The sequence below is a fragment of the Panthera tigris genome, chromosome A2, assembly GCF_018350195.1.
Source record: "Panthera tigris isolate Pti1 chromosome A2, P.tigris_Pti1_mat1.1, whole genome shotgun sequence".
NCBI lineage: Eukaryota > Metazoa > Chordata > Mammalia > Carnivora > Felidae > Panthera > Panthera tigris.
Genome location: NC_056661.1, coordinates 37,024,590 through 37,043,468, shown reverse-complemented (window position 1 = coordinate 37,043,468; position 18,879 = coordinate 37,024,590). Strand labels below are relative to the sequence as shown.

The window sequence follows — 18,879 nt, the reverse complement described above, 5'->3', positions numbered from 1 at the left end:
TTTTCTTCTCTCCTTTCTTAAAAGAATTTCAAGCACTCCCAACAAGTGCTCAAGTAATGTTTGTAACAATAACCATGCTGATCCTTATAATATGCTAATTTGCAATACGAGAAGTCAAAATCATCACCATCGTCTTCTAGGCCATGAGTAAGATGAGTCCAGTTTCTTCAGAAACTCCCTACACCAGAATTTCCATGTCATCAACAGTGGCCCCTGTAATATCTCTGTGCTCTTTTTCCAGGTCCTCACTCTCACACTCCACTTCCTAAAGAATGGTAGAAATATATCAAAATGAAAAGTAACATATCTGAACAATCCCACTCAACTTTAAAAATTTGGAAGTAATGGGCCATTTTTATTGGCAAATAAACATAAAAATTGAAGATCTAGTGCTTAGAAAAGCTTCATTAATGAGGTTTCATGTAGAACCTGCAACAAGGTTGGAGGAAAACAGTGTTTGAAAATGTTTTCCCAAATGAGCGTGTTTTAAGTTCTTCAGAGAAAGAACTGCTAGAGAAAGATTCAAGAAAACAATTTTTAATACAGTCAACCCTCATTGTGCATGGATTCGCTATTTGCAAATTCACCTACTTGCTTAAAGACCAGCACTGAAGTGTTATCTAGTGTTACTCTACATAAGAAGGCTGTGATGTGGCTTGCCCAGAAAATACATGTGTTGAATAAGGTTCAATAAAGTGTGAATTACAGCGGTGTTAGCCTTGAGTTCAATATTAATTAATCAATAATATATGTTAAATAAAGTGTCTTTAAACAGAAACACACATAAAACAACGTTATGGATCAATCAGGTGACAAAAATGTAACCAGAGGCTCCTAGGAACCCAACTGTGTCCTTCCTCTAGGAGCAATGGCTCAGTGCTCCCTAAATGAATGGCTTTGTAGAACCTAACTGTCACAGATAACAAGAACAGACTGTATATTTATTTCATCTCTGAGCACCCATAGTAGCAATAACACTCATGGCCACTACTAGCCTAATCAGGTGTTTACATACACCGGGTGTGTTACACATTACCTTCTATAATCTTCACAGCTCTGCTAAGAAGGAATACGACCACTCCCATATTTTAAGGGAGAAAAATAAGCCTCAGAAAAACTTAAGGGCCCATAGCTAATAAGAAAAAAAGTCAAAATAACTTCTTGCATTTTCCTTAAAGAGCTTAACCGACTTTCCAAGAGCTACTGACCCCTTCTTGCACACCAGAAACACCTCATCATTTTGGTCACTTTTATTCAGCAATTATTTATTGGGCTCTTGCTATCCTGGATTCTGGAGATGTTCAGTGAACAAATTCCCCATTGTCACTGGGCCTCTCTCAAGTGAGAATTGACAGACAATAAAGTACCTACTTGTAGGCAGAAGATGCTTGATTTCTTAAAATACTCATTATCTGGGGCGCCTGGGTGGCTCAGTCGGTTAAGCATCCGGCTTCAGCTCAGGTCATAATCTCACGGTTCGTGGGTTAGAGCCCTGTGTCGGGCCCTGTGCTGACAGCTCAGAGCCTGGATCCTTCTTCTGATTCTGTGTGTGTCTCTCTCCCTCTGCCCCTCCCCTGCTCGCGCTCTGTCTCTCTCTCTCAAAAATAAATAAAAACATTTTTAAAAAATAAAATAAAATGAAATACTCATTATCTTTTAAATAAGAGCTTCAAGTGAAGTGACAGCTGAAGGCTCTCTTCAGCGAATATCCGTTTAAAATACATTTCTTTCAGAGGGTAACTGATGTGACCACCAAGTGGGCTCTTTTCCCGATCCCAGAAAGAGTACACCCCTAGCCCTTGATGGCTTGATCTGGGTTGCATACCATCCCTCAGTGGCCACTCATTTGCCAAAGATGACAAAGGTATATGCTCAACATTATCCCCTGACTCCACAGTGAGCTTAACAAATACTTACTGAATATCATTTTACCTCAGAGGACAGGGAACATTGGCCCAAAGATCCTGCCAATCATTCCCAAACCATGACTCTGAGAAAGTAAGAGTAAAGTGTCAGATCTCTTAACATCCACCTATTTAGATGCCCAAGAATTAAATCGACTCTGAAAACTTCCCAAACTGCCCTGTCCATGGCCAATGGTTGGCTCTTCCCCTAGTTATGGGTGTGCTAACTCTCAACTCTACCCTACGCACCTGATTCATCCTGCCCTCTCACAAAAACACAGAGCTCAGAAGCCCTCAGACTGTGCACATCTGACAATCCTCAGACTTCATTCTCCCCTGTGTTCATTACTTCTCACAGCACACTGGCTCTACTCAAAAGCATCTCCCTCTATGGACTTTTGCTTCCGTGTGTGCATGTGGCTGTGTGTGTGTGTGTGTGTGTGTGTGTGTGTGTGTTTCAATCACAGGGAAAGAGGAAAACTGTCATTTTTGCTGTTTCTTTATAAGACTCAGGACGGGAATTGTTTAACCAAGAGTGAAGTTTTGATTAGTCATGGTAATACCAGAGAAAAGATGCAAACACTCTGAAAAACACTGCCTTGAGAATCCAGTATGTACCGGTATGAATGTGTGCATGGATTCTTCCAAAACATGTCTCCCATTAATTGGTAATCAAATTAGTTCCATTCCTCTGCACACAACAGCTGATAGCTGGGGGAAGTGTTCTGGCAGATTCCTGGGAGAAACATGAGTGCTAGTACAGGTCTGAAGACTTGCTGCATATATCCCCAATATTTGTAAATTGACTATATGGCTGGGGGTTTTAAGCTATGGAGAATCCAATTATTTATTTACTTAACAGTGACAACACAATGGTAGAGTCAAAGCCCCTGCACAGATTAACCACTTCTTTGATTCGTATGTAAACCCCTAAATTCTAATGGCAATGACCAGCAATAGCACATGGGAGCTTGGCAAGCCGAGACAGACATAATGGTGGCACGGCAGGAATGGTAGGGCAATCGGGCACCGACAGAGAGCCGGCATCTACTGCCCCTTTCCTATAGAGAGTCCTTATTACCTCACTGAATCTTCAGAGATCTGATGAGGCAGGTGACCTCATTATCCATGTAACACATCAAAGCCGTAACAATGAAGGCAACCACCTATGTTTGCAGTATCAGGTGAATGTTTTTCCTAAGACAGATGGTCACTATTGGGGCTAACCCCCCTTTCTGCTTTCTAGTGACCAGTTTGGCCCTAGGTTTGAGGGGGAAACTTTCTGAGGCTCAAGAAAAGCAAGCTATCTTGTGGAGATCGTTCCACAACGTATACACACAGCAAAAAATCAAGCTGCACACCTTAAATATATATAATTCTTATTTGTCAACTATACCTTAATAAAGGGGAAAAAAACTAAAAGACAGTTAAGCTATCATATTGATGTGTGATGTACAACATTTAAGTTTTATCACAGGATCCATTTAACCAGTAGATGGAAACCCACTGGTTGAATGAAATGGCTCATACAAATGAGAGGGACTTTAGCAATCAAGTTTTCCGAAAGTTCAGAATGAAGGGTAAAAAGCAAGCATAAATTAAACAGTGTCTTAAAAATGAATAAATAAATAAATAAATAAATAAATAAAACTTAGGGTCTAGTCTCAAAAATAGCTATACATTGCAACAAGGAGGGAAAAATCTTAAAACAATAAAAGATAACAAAGATTTTGAGGTTCAAGAACACAGGGCATTGTGGCTTATATTGGATAAAGACAACTATCCAAGAGGCAGCCAAAGAGGCTGCCAAGTTAAATGTGAAAAGATGAAGCAGGCACTCACTAGAGGCAAAGATGAAACATGACAGTTAGGAATGACAGATACCCGTGTGTCAAGTGCAATACAGACCAGCTGCTATACTGTTCAATGTTGTGACACCTCAATTAGTGCATCTTATTATTTATTCTTCCACCTAGCTACAGTCTGTAATTATGATGAAAGGAAACATGTTGATAAAGGCAAAGATTGTTCTGGCCACAAAAGTAACGCCTTACCTATAAACAGCAGGCACCATCTTTGAAAAACGCCCTGCTAGGCTCCCCACGCTTCACCACTACTTGATCTGCATCAACTCTCAAAGATCCTGATGCTGATTGTCCAGTTTACGAATCATTTAGGGCTCCCCCTTCGCTTCTTTGGACCCTCTTCTTTTCCTGCCTACTAAAGTGTCATTTCAAGTCAAAACCTTTTTTGACGCATGGATGCAAAGGGAACCAAAATGTGGGAACCAGGTATTAAGCAGCAAGAGCCAGGCTTTGGGCCCAGCACTTTACCCACCTATTTCTTTTTAATTCACACAATTACCCTATAGCCTAGATCATACTATCATCCATGAACCCCATTTAGCCCTCTATTGAAACAGAAGCTACAAGCAAAACTTGCCCAACTATAAAAAAGCTAATAGATCATCATATTGGAATTTAAGTTAAAAATCTGTCTTATTCTGGAAGTTAAACCCAGAACTTCAGACTTTTTAGATGGGTTTGGGCTTTTAACCAGTTCACAAAAAGAGGTGAGGGTCTTTTCTCTGGAGAAGATCAGCATGTAGGAAAGAAAAGGAAGAAAAGAAAAGAAAAAAGAAAAGAAAAGAAAAGAGAAAAAAAGAGAAAAGAAAAGAAAGAAAAGAAAAGAGAAAAGAGGAAGGAAGGAAGGAAGGAAGGAAGGAAGGAAGGAAGGAAGGAAGGAAGGAAAAGAAAAATGCTTGGGTCTAAATACATAAGGGTAGGTTGAGTTTCCTGCTAAAGTAAGGAGTCTGGAAATTTTCTATAGGCTCTATTTGTCTGACAACCTTGGCCTTGCCCTTCCCTGTTACAGTCTATACCTCTCCATCAGAGAAGTGAACAGCCAGGTGAGATTCAGAACAAGGGGAACAACTCTGCGAAGTCACAACACCCCCACTGTGACAAGACAGAGGCTGGCGGGTCCCAGCCATTCTGTCCCTCTGTTTTGGAAGCTCCTACGCTCTGCAAACTGTCTGGAATTCATTAAGATGGGAAAACAGGCTGAAAGCCGTATTTCAAATTTTATTCAGCAGAAGTTTTGTGAAAAACAATTTGGTCATGCAGGCATGCTCAAAATCATCATCACCCTGTTTCTCAACCATATCTTTTCAGTCAAGTGACTGCAGCACGATTCAAGCTTCACACTCTGAGTCTAGATTACAACCCTCTTTTGAGATGTGGGCCAGGGCTCCTGATGGCAGTAAAGCTTAAAGTTAACTTCAAGTCACCCAAAAATCACATTTAGAAAACCAAGAATCCTACCTGTTTTCACTAATGTAGACCTGAAAGCTAACTTCCTAGAAGGCAAAGTTTTTGGTTTTTGGTTTTTAATCAGTGAGGAATTACTGTCAAGGATCACCTCTAGCCTGATCATAACAAGCAGCACCCCATTTTTTTACTCAATGTATTCTAACCCAGTAAGTATTTCATTCCAAAACAGAAAGAGGCGAATAACTCAATATGGAGACAAAGGATTTATGGTGAAAGCACTGGGGTAGTGTTTCTCAAACATGAGGAAGTACCACCAACTGTGGGGGACTTGCTCAGACAAGTGGGACCCACCACTGATTTCTGATTCAACAGGTCTGCAGTGGAATCTGAGAATTTGCATTCCTAACAAGCCTGAGGGTTACATTTTGAAAACTGCTGCACTCAGGTGGTAGTAGTGGTGGATGTCTTGCTTTGTGGGGAGGTGGGGTGGTGATTTTGCTCAATAAATGTGGAATAGGAAGCAGTGCAGAAAGGTGGGATTCAGACAATGCATAAGCTGGAACAGTCTCCATGGAGGTGGCAGAAGATCCAAACTAAATATATTTACTTAGAAAAGGAATTTATTGGTTAAATACACAATTAATTGGAGAAGACTCCAAGGAGAGGCCTAACTTGGTCCAGAGGTGAAAACACTCCTACCAGGATCATGGCAATGATAGCTAGCCATCCACCAAAATTGTATGCTCCTTTCTAGCACGGAGGTGTCGCTGTCCAGCTGGGGTCTGTTTTTCCCAGCTCCCACCCCTGTAACCAGAAAAAGACGTGAGTCTGGTCCTTGCCAATAGAATTTGAGCAAAAACGATGCTTGTCATTTGTGGACCTTAGTTATGCCTTCTCTTCTTTTCCTTTCTACCACCAGACATAAGACTCCAGGGCCCTAGGCAACGGGAAAACCAGAAGATGGAAGGAGACTGAGTAGTTGGTTTGCCATGTGGAGGAAAGCTGCCTGTCAAGCTGCCCATTTGAGTGGGGGAGGGGGCAGAGGGAAAGACAGAATCTTTTTTTTCAATGTTTTATTTAGAGAGAGAGCAGGTGCATGAGCAGGGGAAGGGGAGAGAGAGAGAGAGAGAGAGGGAGACACAGAATCCAAAGCAGACTCCAGGCTCCAGCATCGGCACAGAACCTGATGCGGGGCCTGAACCCATGAACTGTGAGATCATGACCTGAGCCAAAGTCTGACATTTAACGGACTTGGCCACCCAGGTGCCCCAAGAGAGAGAGAGACTCTTAAGCGAGCTCTACACCCAGTGCAGAGCCCAATGTGGGGCTTGATCCCATGACCCTGGGATCATGACCTGAGCCAAAATCAAGAGCCAGATGCGCCACCGACTGATCCACCCAGGTGTCACAAAGTTAACCTAATTTAAAAACTTGTTTTTTCTCTGTCTACAAGGTATGGTTTCATTCTAAACCTCAACATCTTCCCAAATTCAAGATCAATGAAAATAAAGGGAGAATCTCTTTCTGTTAGCACCCTAGCAAAATCCTGGGATTCATTTTCACTAGTCAACATGTACCTCCCCAAAACCAGTCTCCCTGAAAAAGAAACGTGGCCGGGCCTGTGGCAAATCCTCCACTCCCGGAGCCACAAAACTGAAGTATGGGCCGAGCATGTGGGAAGGGATTGTTGCAAGAATTTGGAAAGGAGATTAAGGGCAGGCAGAAGTGTCCCCTAGGGGAAACACGTAAAGAAAGGGAAGTTGGCTGCCAGTGAGAAGTGATTAGAAAGATGTCATGTATATGAACCCAAGTGTGAGAAAGAGGGGTCCACTGGACCAGCAGAAATGACTGACTCCAGTCAGTACCACTGACTCCAAAAACAAACCCCAATTAATTGTCCTTGCCATTCAGCCTCCTGCTGTTAAATCGTGCCTGTTGGTGATTATGATGCTATGACCAAGCAAGAGCCATCAAACCTTCTTGTTTGTTTCTGAATCAACAAAGATTTAAAGCTTCCATACATAATCAGTGTCATTAAAGCTGCGTTCCATTATCCCATCATTTAGCACATACACACACAGCATTTACTTAGATAAAACATTATTAGTGTTTATCTACCTAAAGATGAATGGACAAATGACTTTGCTAAATGATGCAAGGTATGGTTCCAAAAAGTCTGCACACACCAATCGTCCAATACACAAGCCAGTGCCAATCTCTCAAGTGACTCTCCAGGCATGCTTCCTTGCAGCAAATGGACAAACTATTTATTTGGAATGTCACCAGGAATCGCACTAGTTGCTTATATTTTTAGAGGCTGTTTTACTAAGCTACCGCAAGCTCTTCCTTCAAAAATAAATAAAGGGAATTTTCAAGAACGCCTGGCTGGTGTCATCCTCTTCTCTTGAAAGTAAATGACCCTACCTGGCCAATACTATTTTCATGTTTATTCATAGCTATTCTCTGCCAAAAACATTATAAATTAGTTGCAAAGGGTTCTACTGGCCAAGGTGCCAATGTTCTAAATTTAGATGGTGCTGTTATGCAGGCTCAGTAATACAATAAAGCAAAGCTAACCCTGAAATAGTACCTTTCCATCTTTTATTGAAAAACTTCAAATGCTGAAAAATAAAGCAAAACTGTACCCAGTTCTTTTGATGGAGAAGGGATTGTTACAATATCTGTGTGTCTGTTCACAGACTCAATTTTAGAGTACTACCTCCAGCTGCTTGGGACAGAGGCATGCAACACGAACAGCATGGCCATATCTCATTGAGGTCCTCTGGTAGGCTCTGTGAGGACTGTGCTAGGTTCCAAGTTAATCAGGAAAATCATCTTTCCTTTTCTTTCCACCAACGTTCAAATCTCCAGTTAGAAAAATAAAAGGTATGTTCTGAAAAACATACTTCTTGAAACGAGTTAGTACCTAGGAACATTTTATAATAAAGGTACTGAAGTCAACATAGCAGTCCTATCTGTCAGCCCATAATTTCATATATAATCTCAGCCATCAGGAGAAATGAATCCTCCCTGCTTCAAACCTTCTTCTCACTGACACAAGTTAAGCCTCCTAGAGAGAAAATGTGTTCTACAAAAACAAGTTACGCATGCCCAACAGCGGCGACCACCACTTTTCCCATTCTGCCCTTGATCACATAGGAAAACAGACAAATGCATGTGAATGATTCAGCAAGTTATCCCACTTTGGGGAAGGGGTGGGGGTGGAAAGGGTGAAGGCTACACATGCCTTCCTGAAGTTGCTCAACAACCCACAATTTTCTTATAGAAGAACAGGATTCTACCAATGTACTCCAGAGACTTGTAAGTCGTTGCATTTGGATTTAAAATGTTTGTTCTCACATGACCCAGGATATTTCCTTTTAAAAGTCACCACTCCATGGGTACTTGAATCAAAGAACGCAGCTACTGGAATTCAAAAGCTTTGAAGATTTTCGTTTTAAGTTGCTGAATTAAAAACACACGCTATTGCCTGTAGATGTCAACACTGACCAAAGCTGCGAGGTGCTGTGTGGGAGGAGAGGCTTCTTTCACCTCAGTGTGGACAGGAAGCATGATCTAGGGGTCGAAACATAGGACTGCGAGTCAGGAGTTCCAGAAGAGTTGGTTGTGGTACGCGTGTGTATTTTCTTAAATGAATCTTAAGCTCTGCGTTTTTCTCCAAGAGCCCTTGGACTTGTCCTATATACCAAATATTACTTCAAAACCCAGCCAGAAACCATTCCTACGTGAAAGCATGGTCAAACATGAATAATCTCAATGTGACAACAGTGAGAAGAGCAAGGGGACAACTCAAGTAAGATGATCCCGGAGGAAAAAAAAGGATAATAAAAAGAACAAGACCCATCTTCACTTTCAGTCCGAGGGTAGGTTTATAAAGACAACCATAAATCTCTGACTCACTCAACATTAGGAAAACACTTAAAACCAAGTTATAAACAATTGCAGGGAAGATTAACGTCTGTATTTTTCTCCACTATTCAATTTATGACCTTAAACCCTTCCAATGCATCTCCCTGAGCACCTATAAGGTAAAGCCTAACGTTAGCTGCTTTACAAGTGATACTTTTTATCTTCACAGCAGCCTTATAAGGTAGTTATTGCCCCATTTTACAAAAGAAGGAACTGAGATTCAAAGAAGTTGGGCAACTGGTCCAAAGTCATACAGCTAGGGAGGGGAAGCACCAAGATTTGCACACTTATTTCAGGCATTCAAGCCTTGCCTCAAAATCACCTCCTCCATGAGGTGATTCCTGATATCAGACCCATTCTAAAAAGCCCCTGTGTTTCCTAATCACACTATATCAATTACTCCCTCTTCAGCAACAAAAATTATATTGTGCATTTATTTGGCACATCGTTAACTGTGTTCTCATCTCCAACATGGATGCACCATGGTGGTGGGAACCTTGCCTATCTGGTTCTACCTTTGATCCCCTCTGGCCAGCACAGAGCCTGACACACCAGAGGCGCTTAATAAATAACTGCTGTGAGAAGAGAGAGAAAGGAGGGAGGGAAGGGAAAAAGAAAAAAACAAAACAAAAAACAAATAAATCCAGGTCCTTCTGACCCAAAGCTCTACTGCCCCTGCTAAAAGTGACCGAGGGATGTTTTCGATGCACCTTGGGGAGGATACCAGGGCCCTCATGATTCTGAGGTACCATTTACTTACTTCCCTACGGGTTTTTCTCTCACCTTTACTCCACTCCTCCCCCGGCTCAACTTCCAACTCAGGTGGAAAACAGCCAATGGGTTACCATCTGCAACACACTCTGGGCAGTGCCCAGAGCTTGAGAACCCTGGGAATTTAGGCACTTGAAGACAAAAACCTCACGGTTCTGAATCTCAAGACAGATGTCTTGCGTGGACACCACAAAGGCGTACTCTATTCTCTGTGGCATGCATAGAGGGCCACAGGAGGCAATGATGTAGCAAAGAATTAAGGGAGCCACATTTAAGAAGCAACCTAGAGAAATGAGGAGCCCGGGCCTCTCCCCAAATCCTGAGGAACAGAGAGCGCAGGCAGGGAGGAAGGAACTGGAAAAGAGACCCAGACCTGCTTACACGGCTCCCTGCCCTCAGCCTCTATCTGCCCCCATCAAGACTCAGACTGCATGACTCCCTCTTGCCCTACCTCGAGTACACAATGTTCACTTGCCTCACAAAAACCTCCGTATAAACTGTAAACTTGACTTTACAATATCAAAAGCCTGTAGTAACAGCATTTAATATCTTTGACCCACCTTCTTGATTATTTTCTCCAAATTATGTGTATTTGGAAGGCAGTCAAACATATTTTTACAATTTACTTTGATGAGATGAACATAACACCAAAGTACATTTTATACTTAAAACACACAAACACACATACACACACACACACACACACACACACACACACAAGTGAAATTCTTGCTTATTGTCCTTGAAAAATGACAAAAAAAAAATAGCCAAGTGGGTTTTTTTTCCTATTATTTATCCTAATACTGCCAGTTCTGAAACAAAGCAGTTGGAGGGAGAAATTTAGTAACTTTGATTTGTCCCAAGATACATTTTTTTACACTGAGGTCCTATTCCTGACAGTAAGCACATGTGACCTGTTCTAAAAAAAGGATATTTTCCACTTCTTGCACAACTGGAGCAGATATAAACATCAGCCTGTGCAAACTGCACCGCAGAACTCAAAGGGATTTAAACACACACACACACACACACACACACACACACACACACACACATACACACGCTTAAATAAATTCTATAAATAGGACTCAGGAAAGGGAAATCTCCAATAACACACAGAACCAACACTTAGAATCCACTTTAATCAAATTTTCCATCTAATCATACCACAAAACTAATTTGCATAAGAAGAGTTGAACATCTGCCAGCATGAGGCACCTCGATCTTGCCTCTTTTGCTTCGGAGATTGCCTCTTAGTTATTGTTATGAGGAAGGAAAAAATTACCGTGGTAAAGTAGAAAAGAAGGAGTTTTATTACTGATGTGTGCTAGGCACTCTGTAAAGCATTTTCACAGATTCTATTTCCAGTTCAAAACTTCTACCAATAGGGGTGCCTCAGTCGGTTAAGCATCCGACTTTGGCTCAGGTCCTGATCTCATGGTTCGTGAGTTCAAGACCGCTTCGGGCTCTGCACTGACAGCTCAGGGCCTGGAGGCTGCTTCGGATTCTGTGTCTCCCTCTCTCTCTGCCCCTCCTCTGCTCACACCTCTCAAGAATAAATAAACATTAAATTTTTTAAAAAAAATTAAAACTTCTACCAATAGTATGTTGGCCCCATTTTACAGGTAAGGAAATTGAGGCTCCTCGAAGCTAAGTGTCTCAAGCACACACGTCACAGTTAAGTGACAGAGCCGTGGGCACAGCACTTCAGGACAGCCCCCTCTGAACCTGTTCACGCGCATCAGATCTCTGCCACCACCAGGAGCTCCCAGACCATGAGGAAGGTCTGAGAGTCTGCTTAAACATTTGAAAGGCAACCAAAACCCCAGAAGTCTATTTTAGGATATGTCTTCCAGAGTGTCTAACATCTTATTTAATGTTATAGAGAAATATGCTTGAGTATTGCTTGAACTTCCAGGCCAAACTCATAGAGCCCTGCTCGTTCACAAAACTGGCCTCCTATTTCCCGTCCTCTAGGAAATGGCCACTGTTGATGCCCACCTTCCCATGAGGTCACACTCTGTCTTGAATGGTTAGCTGGATCCATGTGTTCTTTCCTTCACCCAGAGACTTTTTTTTTTAAGTTAAGTTTATTTATTTATTTGGAGAGAGAGAACAAGCCAGGGAAGGGCAGAGAGAGAGGGAGATAGAGGATCCGATGCCAGCCTGGTGCTGACAGCAGTGAGCCGGATGCAGGGCTCAAACTCATGAACCATGAGATCATCACCTGAGCTGAAGCCAGACGCGTAACGGATGGAGCCCCCCAGGTGCTCCACCCACTGAGAGTTCTAGAGAAGATGCAGAATGATGTTCCTCTCCATTTCTGCTGTCGTGCACAGTGCCTTTTACACGGCGGTACAGGCTAGTGGACAAGACCCTGGGGCTAGAACCAGATGGCCTCAGGTTAAACCTGGGCCCATCTACTTGCTGTGCCTTGGTTTCTTCCTCTGGAAAATAAGAATAATAAAAGCACAGACACCCAGGGTGGACGTGAAAACTAACTGAATTAACACAAGTAAAATATTCAGACTTGGTCCTGGCAGGTAGTAAGCACTGCGTTAAGAATTACCAGTTTTAAAAATATAATTAAGATCATTAATGTTGTTATTCATCATATCATCTCTCGCAGGTGTGCAAATATTAAGTCCACACACATAAAAACACGTAGAATAGGCACTGACACATGATGCATGCTCAATAGATGTTAGCTACGTTTACTGGTATTAATTTACACAAGCAATTTGCACAGGGCTCAACAGACACATGTTGAATATGAAGTTTTCTGTAGGTACTGATGCCACAATTGCTTTTTTTTTTTTAACCGGCATAAATTTTTATGGGTTGGATCAAAAATATAAAATGTAAAAAAAAAAAAAAAAAAATCTAAACATTAGGTGGCAGTAGTATTCATTAGGAGATCGGTTGTTGTTCACGAACAACCCTGGCCTTAAGGTAGAAAGCCAAGGACAACCACATGCAAATGCTTCATGGAATGTCAGGATTCACTGTTAAGTAATAAAGAAATAACACCAAGAACACCACTTGCTAACATTTTACTGAACCCTTACTATGGGCCAGGCACCAGGCTAATACTCTTCCACAGTCAACATGACAGCGAATGTTCCTAAGACCCCTTAGGACGCAGGCCGCCATTTGTCAGATGAGGAAACTAAAGTTAGTTAGACCCAGCCTGCCTAAGGTCTCAGCTAGCTGGAGACAGTGATGCCAGAATAATGCTGACAATTCCCTGCAGACTGGACTGGCAGAAAAATCAAGACAACTCTCAGAAACCAGTAAAAGACTGACAGCTGTATTTTGCCAAGAATGGATTATCATTTCATAAAACAAAGGGTAGTTTTACTACGAAGACAGGAGAGAAACTCTCAGAATAAATCCAAGAAATGGCAGTGGCCTTATCCCAAAACACGTGTATGTGCGCGTGTGACACAACAGTCGTTGTCTTTCTCATTCACCACAAACCTGTGAAAACTTCACACATGTCTCCAGGAATCAGCTTTCGGAAACCACCGCTGTATCCTGTCCTGCCATAATAAACCCAAGACTTGCCCTCATTCCCATTTCTAATTTGCAGGAAGTTAAACAACAGTTATCTGAAACATAACTAAAATTCTGACAGAAGAAACTGGAACTAGATTAGGCCAAGTTTGAAGTCTGTCCAGGAAAAGGGCATTAGCAAGTACAAAGCCACAGAATTGTGCACCCAGTCAATCGAATAAGAGGACCATAAACCTGACAGAGGCTAACATGTTTTAAAATGCTGTTTTCAGGGGCACCTGAGTGGCTCAGTCAGTTAAGCGTCCGACTTCAGCTCAGGTCACGATCTCGCAGTCCGTGAGTTCGAGCCCCGCGTTGGGCTCTGGGCTGATGGCTCAGAATCTGGAGCCTGCTTCGGATTCTGTGTCTCCCTCTCTCTCTGCCCCTCCCCTGTTCATGCTCTGTCTCTCTCTGTCTCAAAAATAAATAAACTTAAAAAAAAATTTTTTTAATAAAATAAAATAAAATAAAATAAAATAAAATAAAATAAAATAAAATAAAATAAAATGCTGTTTTCAGGTCCCAAAGACCTAGAGAGAGTGCCTACACTGATAGGAGCTCATTTAACAGCTCCACATTTGTTTCCCTGATGTGACTGCATCAGCGTGTGAATTCTGGGTTCACCCTTGAAATTCGGCACATTTCCCCTGCCGCCCTCCATTCAGAGCTCACTCCCAGGAGAACACACAGAGGCTTCAAAAATCTTGCTGGGGGAACCACACTGCAAACAATTCTTCATTAGAACCTTTCCTCATCGTGTGTCTTCCTCCACTGCAGATTTGCCAGTGACTATGACCAAAAGGAGGGTCACGTGATCTAATTCCAGCAGCCTCACACTCCTAAAGGCCAGGAGGTCTCGGTTAGGAATGAAAACGTGTCTTTCCTCATGAAACACCTGCACATCCGAGCTCATCCCAAATGAAGAATATATAATCTCCACTTTGGAGAGACCCTGATGGATACCTACTTTAAAAGGCCGCCAGGTTGAAGGCAAAATCAGAACCAAGCACCCCATCCTGGGTGGACTCCTAAGGGAGAAAGCAACACCTGTTCAAACAACAAATCATTCCCGTGCCAGGCAATGTTCAAGGCTAATTGTTCTAAGCAGGCGTGACTGTACCCTTCAGGGACATTTGGCAGTGTCTGGAGATGTTTCTGGACGTCACAGTTGGGAGTAGGGCGCTAGTGGCCTCTAGTAGACGGAGGCCAGGGGTGCTGGTCAACATCCTGCAATGGCCGGGACGGCGCCCACAACAAAGGGTAATCCAGCATGAAATGTCAATTGCACTGAGGTTGAGAAACTCTGCTCTAGACTCTAGGGACACAACAGTAAACAAGGAACAGACAGAAATCTCTGCTCCCTTGAAGCTGGCAGTCTAGCGTGGAGGAACCTATTATAAACATAGTAGAAATGAGAGTCGGTTATAATAGATGTACAATGGAAAAAATAGTACAGGGCAAGGAAGATGAGAGTCTGGAGGGATAGTGATTGTACCTAGTGAGGTCAAGGTAGGCCTGCTAGGAATATTAAAGGACCTGAAGTTGGTGAGGTAGTGAGTCCTGTGGCTCTCTGGGCAAAGGATGGGCCAGGCAGAGGCACCAGCCAAGTACAACATACAAAGGCCTTATGGTGGAGGAGCCCAGAGTGTTCCGGGACAGCAAGGAAGCTGACAGGGAACTTGACCATACAGGCTGCCTTTTGCCGTTTAAAGGATCTCGAGTGTTACTGAAACTAGGAGCCACTGGAGAGTTTTAAGCAGAGAACGACATGATGTGGCACGTTTTAAGCCACAGTTTCTCAGCCTCAGCGGTGACAGTTCAGGGCCAGATAATTCTCTGCTGCTACCTTGTCCATTACAGAAAGTTTAGCAGCATCTCAGGGCTCTATGTACTAAAGACCAGTACCAACACCCTTCCATTCTGACAACGAAAAATCTCTCCAGACATTGTCAAATGACCCCTGGGGAGGGCAGCAATATCTATCCTGCCTGAGAACCAATTTTAACAGGAACACTGTGGCTGTCACATAGAAAATCCACCGGAAGGGGTAACAGTAGAAAGCAAGAGGCTACTGCAATAACCATGGCACGGGCTGGTGAGGACTTGGACCAAAGTGGTAGCAGGGGACCTGCTGAGAGGGGGGCAGATTCTGAACATATTTTCAACTCCAAGAGACGATCTAGGGAATATAACTGAGAGACGAAATGGCTACAGCAGTCTTGACCTTTCAAATTCTACTTTTTCCAACCAAGAGTTGCAAGAAAGGAGATACCCTGGCAAAGACTTCAGACAAAAAGCCATGAGGAGGCCCCCAACAACATGTAGCCCTTTTAAAGTCACACAACAGATGCCGATGACAATAAGTTAGACAACTGTGGAAAACAGTATAGGGAAATTTTGCCAACCCCATATATTTATTCACAGATTTTATTTAACTGGTTTATTTCAAAGAGCATGTGTCTGCTCCACAGACAAGTTTTACAACAACTTTTTTAATTTAGCATTCCTCTCCATACCGGTTCTGTCCCGCACCTGTTTCTAGCTTCAACGTGTGAAGCCATTGCTTCCCACGTAGCCACATTTTTCCTTACACATGCTAGCTAGCTACCGAGGACGCTCACCCTTGCAAGTAATTTTTTGCCGACTCTGAAAAAGAACAGGCCCAAATCCTTCAACATGAGTTTCATGGCACTCATTTGGGTTTTTCCAGATGGTATTTTCCTCACTCTCTCAAACTCATTTAATGTTATGTATCAGCTCCCATCAAAAATGTTCCAAACAGTCCGGTTAATTCATTTCTTTCAGGACTACAGACACACACTCAAACACTCACTCCCTCATTCTGGCCATGTAAGCATTTGCTTATAGAAGCAAAAGCAGAGACTGCTCAGTAAAACACTGGTCCCTTCAGCCGAATGCACATAAAGCCCCAATGAGCATAACCAACAATACCCTTCACACAATATTACTCAAAACCCCCCACCCCCAACACACACAATCTCCTCTCACACACAAAACAGCCATTATGAAGAGAAACCATCAACTAAAGGCTGCTTGTAGGCATCTAACTGCATTTCCTTCCAATCACTGTGAAGCGACTGCAAAGAGGCTGCTTCAGCAACCTGGGGAAGTGGATACGCCGTTCCCAGATTTTCTTCCCCAACTTGGACTCAGAGTCCTGACGCAGCCCCGAAGGAAACAAACCTGGCTCTGCCTGCGGCTAGAGCAAACAGGAGCCCCGTGCACCCCAGAAGCAAAGACTGGACTATGTACTACTTCACCCCCCGGCCAGTTGTCCTTCTCTTCATTCACCCTGATTACTGAACCCTCCTCCCCCTCTGCCAGCCAGGTCCGTTCACCCTGACTTTACCCACGTGAGGGGCAGGCAGGAAGGTTTGAGATGGGTGTGCAGAAGCACTGCTTAACCCTCCAGCTATAGCTTCACCTTATTTCAGAACTGAGAGGGGTGGACATAAACCCTTCTCTACTATCACAACCTCCAATGACCATGTCCCTCTTCGTAAACACGGGAAATGTCTGGAGCGGCCCCCGGACAGAGAAAGAAAGATACCCAACCCGTTCCGACAGAACGGAGTGGGAACGGAGGTAGCATAAGAAATGGGCACTAGAGGTGGTGGGGCGCCAGACCAGCGGGTGTCTTCACTTCTCTCCAAAAAGTTTTTGAACTCCCCTGCAAATTAAACGCGTGTCGCTGCCAAGCAGGGGCCCTGCCAAGCAGGTCTGTCCCAATACCCTCCAGTTACGAGGCTTCTTTTTTTTCCCTCCAGGGAAGGCCTGGATTTGAATGGGACTCTAGTGCCCAGGGAGTTGTTTAATCTGAACGAGGTGACACGCCCACCCGCTGCCCCCGACCCGCCCGAGCCGCCGTGCCCGGGTGGGCAAGGTGAGAGGCGGGGCTCCGGGAAACATCACCTGGAGGCGGCCAGGGGCGGACTTTCCCGGAGGAGCCCGACTCCGAGGAGGAGACCCAAAGAATTAATTGCTTCCATCAACGTCGCGTTTCAATCCACCCCAAGCACTCCCTCTCCGAGTACTCAGCCCGCCGGGATCTTCAGAAAAGAGGTTCACTAGAAACTCTTTTTTCCTCCTTCCCACCGGGACAGCGTCCGGTTCCCGCGCTCCTCCTCCCCCACCTGCTCGCCCGGTCGCTCCCCTGCCCCCACCCGGTCTCAGCGGCCAGTATGCAGTGCCCAGGGACCCCTCACCTGGGCCGGCGGTCGTAGGCTGCCTGCGACGCCCCCGCAGCGCACTTGAACGGAGCCCCCGGCGGCGCACCGCCCGGGCGGACGCGGCCCCCCAACTGCGGGGGCAGTTCGCCCTCTGCCCCCGGGCAAGGACACGGGGTCCTTGTCCCAGAGCCCGGACAACCGGCTTTCCTCGCCCCACGGTGTGGGGCACGGGGCCCCCAGCCGCGGTCCGCGCCTCCCTCCAGCTGTCACCACTCACCTGCTCTTCAGAGGTTGACTTTTGAGTTCGTAATAGGTTTTGGGCTCTTCGTGAAACTCCTCCCCGACTTCGAAATCCGGCACAATCCCCGATTCCGACTGCATGGCTCCCGCTTCCCGTCCTTCCACTGCTCAAAAGTGAGAACAGAGCCTGGGGCGGAGGGAAGGTGGCGGGGCCTGGGTCCCCCGAGCGGTGTGCCCCCGCGCAGTGCCCAGCTCAGCCCGCTTACCCGCGCGCGGCCACCCGCCCCGGCGCGGCGAGTTTACACTCGCACCCGGGAGGGAGGGGCGGGCGGCCGCGCGCAGCCTGGGATCTGTAGTTCGGTCCGGACGGGGCGTTCCTGGCTTTCCAGGGGAGCCGCTCCCGTGAAAACTACAACTCCCAGAAGGCCAGGCGGGGGCAGAGGCAACGTGGTGGACACCGCTATTGCAACTCCTGTTTGGATTCATTGTCAATGTCAGCAGCTCCTCTCCCTCCTCTCTCCTCTCTTGCTTCAAGGATACGGACGTGGCTATTTAATATTAATAAGAATGGCCTCAGCCTTGCTCTCCTACCGTCAGCCCTACTCCCTGTGCAGATATTTGCGAGGGCACGCCAAATCCTTTAAAAAAAAATTTTTTTTTTAATCGTGAAGGGTTTTGGCACTAGAAAGTTTTTGCCTTCAAGCCTGCCTTAAAATAAAAGGACCTAACTATCTATCAGCCTGTATGCTTTTCAGCGCCGCGGTGACATATTACCTTGTCCTCGGATTGGAATAGAGTGGAGGAATTTGCCTTCACTTTATAATTAAAACATTATCGTAAAAATTATTCTTGTGCGTTCCTTTTCTGTAACTCAGTCTGAGCTTTTACAATACTATCCATCCAGCTGAGTGGCTCTGCTCCCTTTATCCAATTAGCCACTTTTAATCTAAAGCAGCACTTGAAAGGTCCGGTTAATTTAAAAGGCACCAAGTTAACAGAGTCGTCACTGTCTGCTTT

General features: G+C 44.5%; 1 protein-coding gene across 2 annotated transcripts in view; it reads right to left on the bottom strand.

The window, feature by feature from the left end:
* MITF (melanocyte inducing transcription factor) overlaps positions 1-18,144 on the bottom strand; it is a 220,762-nt gene extending 202,618 nt beyond the window's left edge. For both annotated transcript variants that reach the window (XM_007076633.2, XM_007076634.2), the window contains exon 1: positions 17,900-18,144. In XM_007076633.2, the coding sequence (XP_007076695.2) occupies positions 17,900-18,003 (104 nt within the window). In that variant the 5' untranslated portion in view covers positions 18,004-18,144. The remainder of the gene's footprint in view (positions 1-17,899) is intronic.
* Positions 18,145-18,879: the final 735 nt, after the last annotated feature.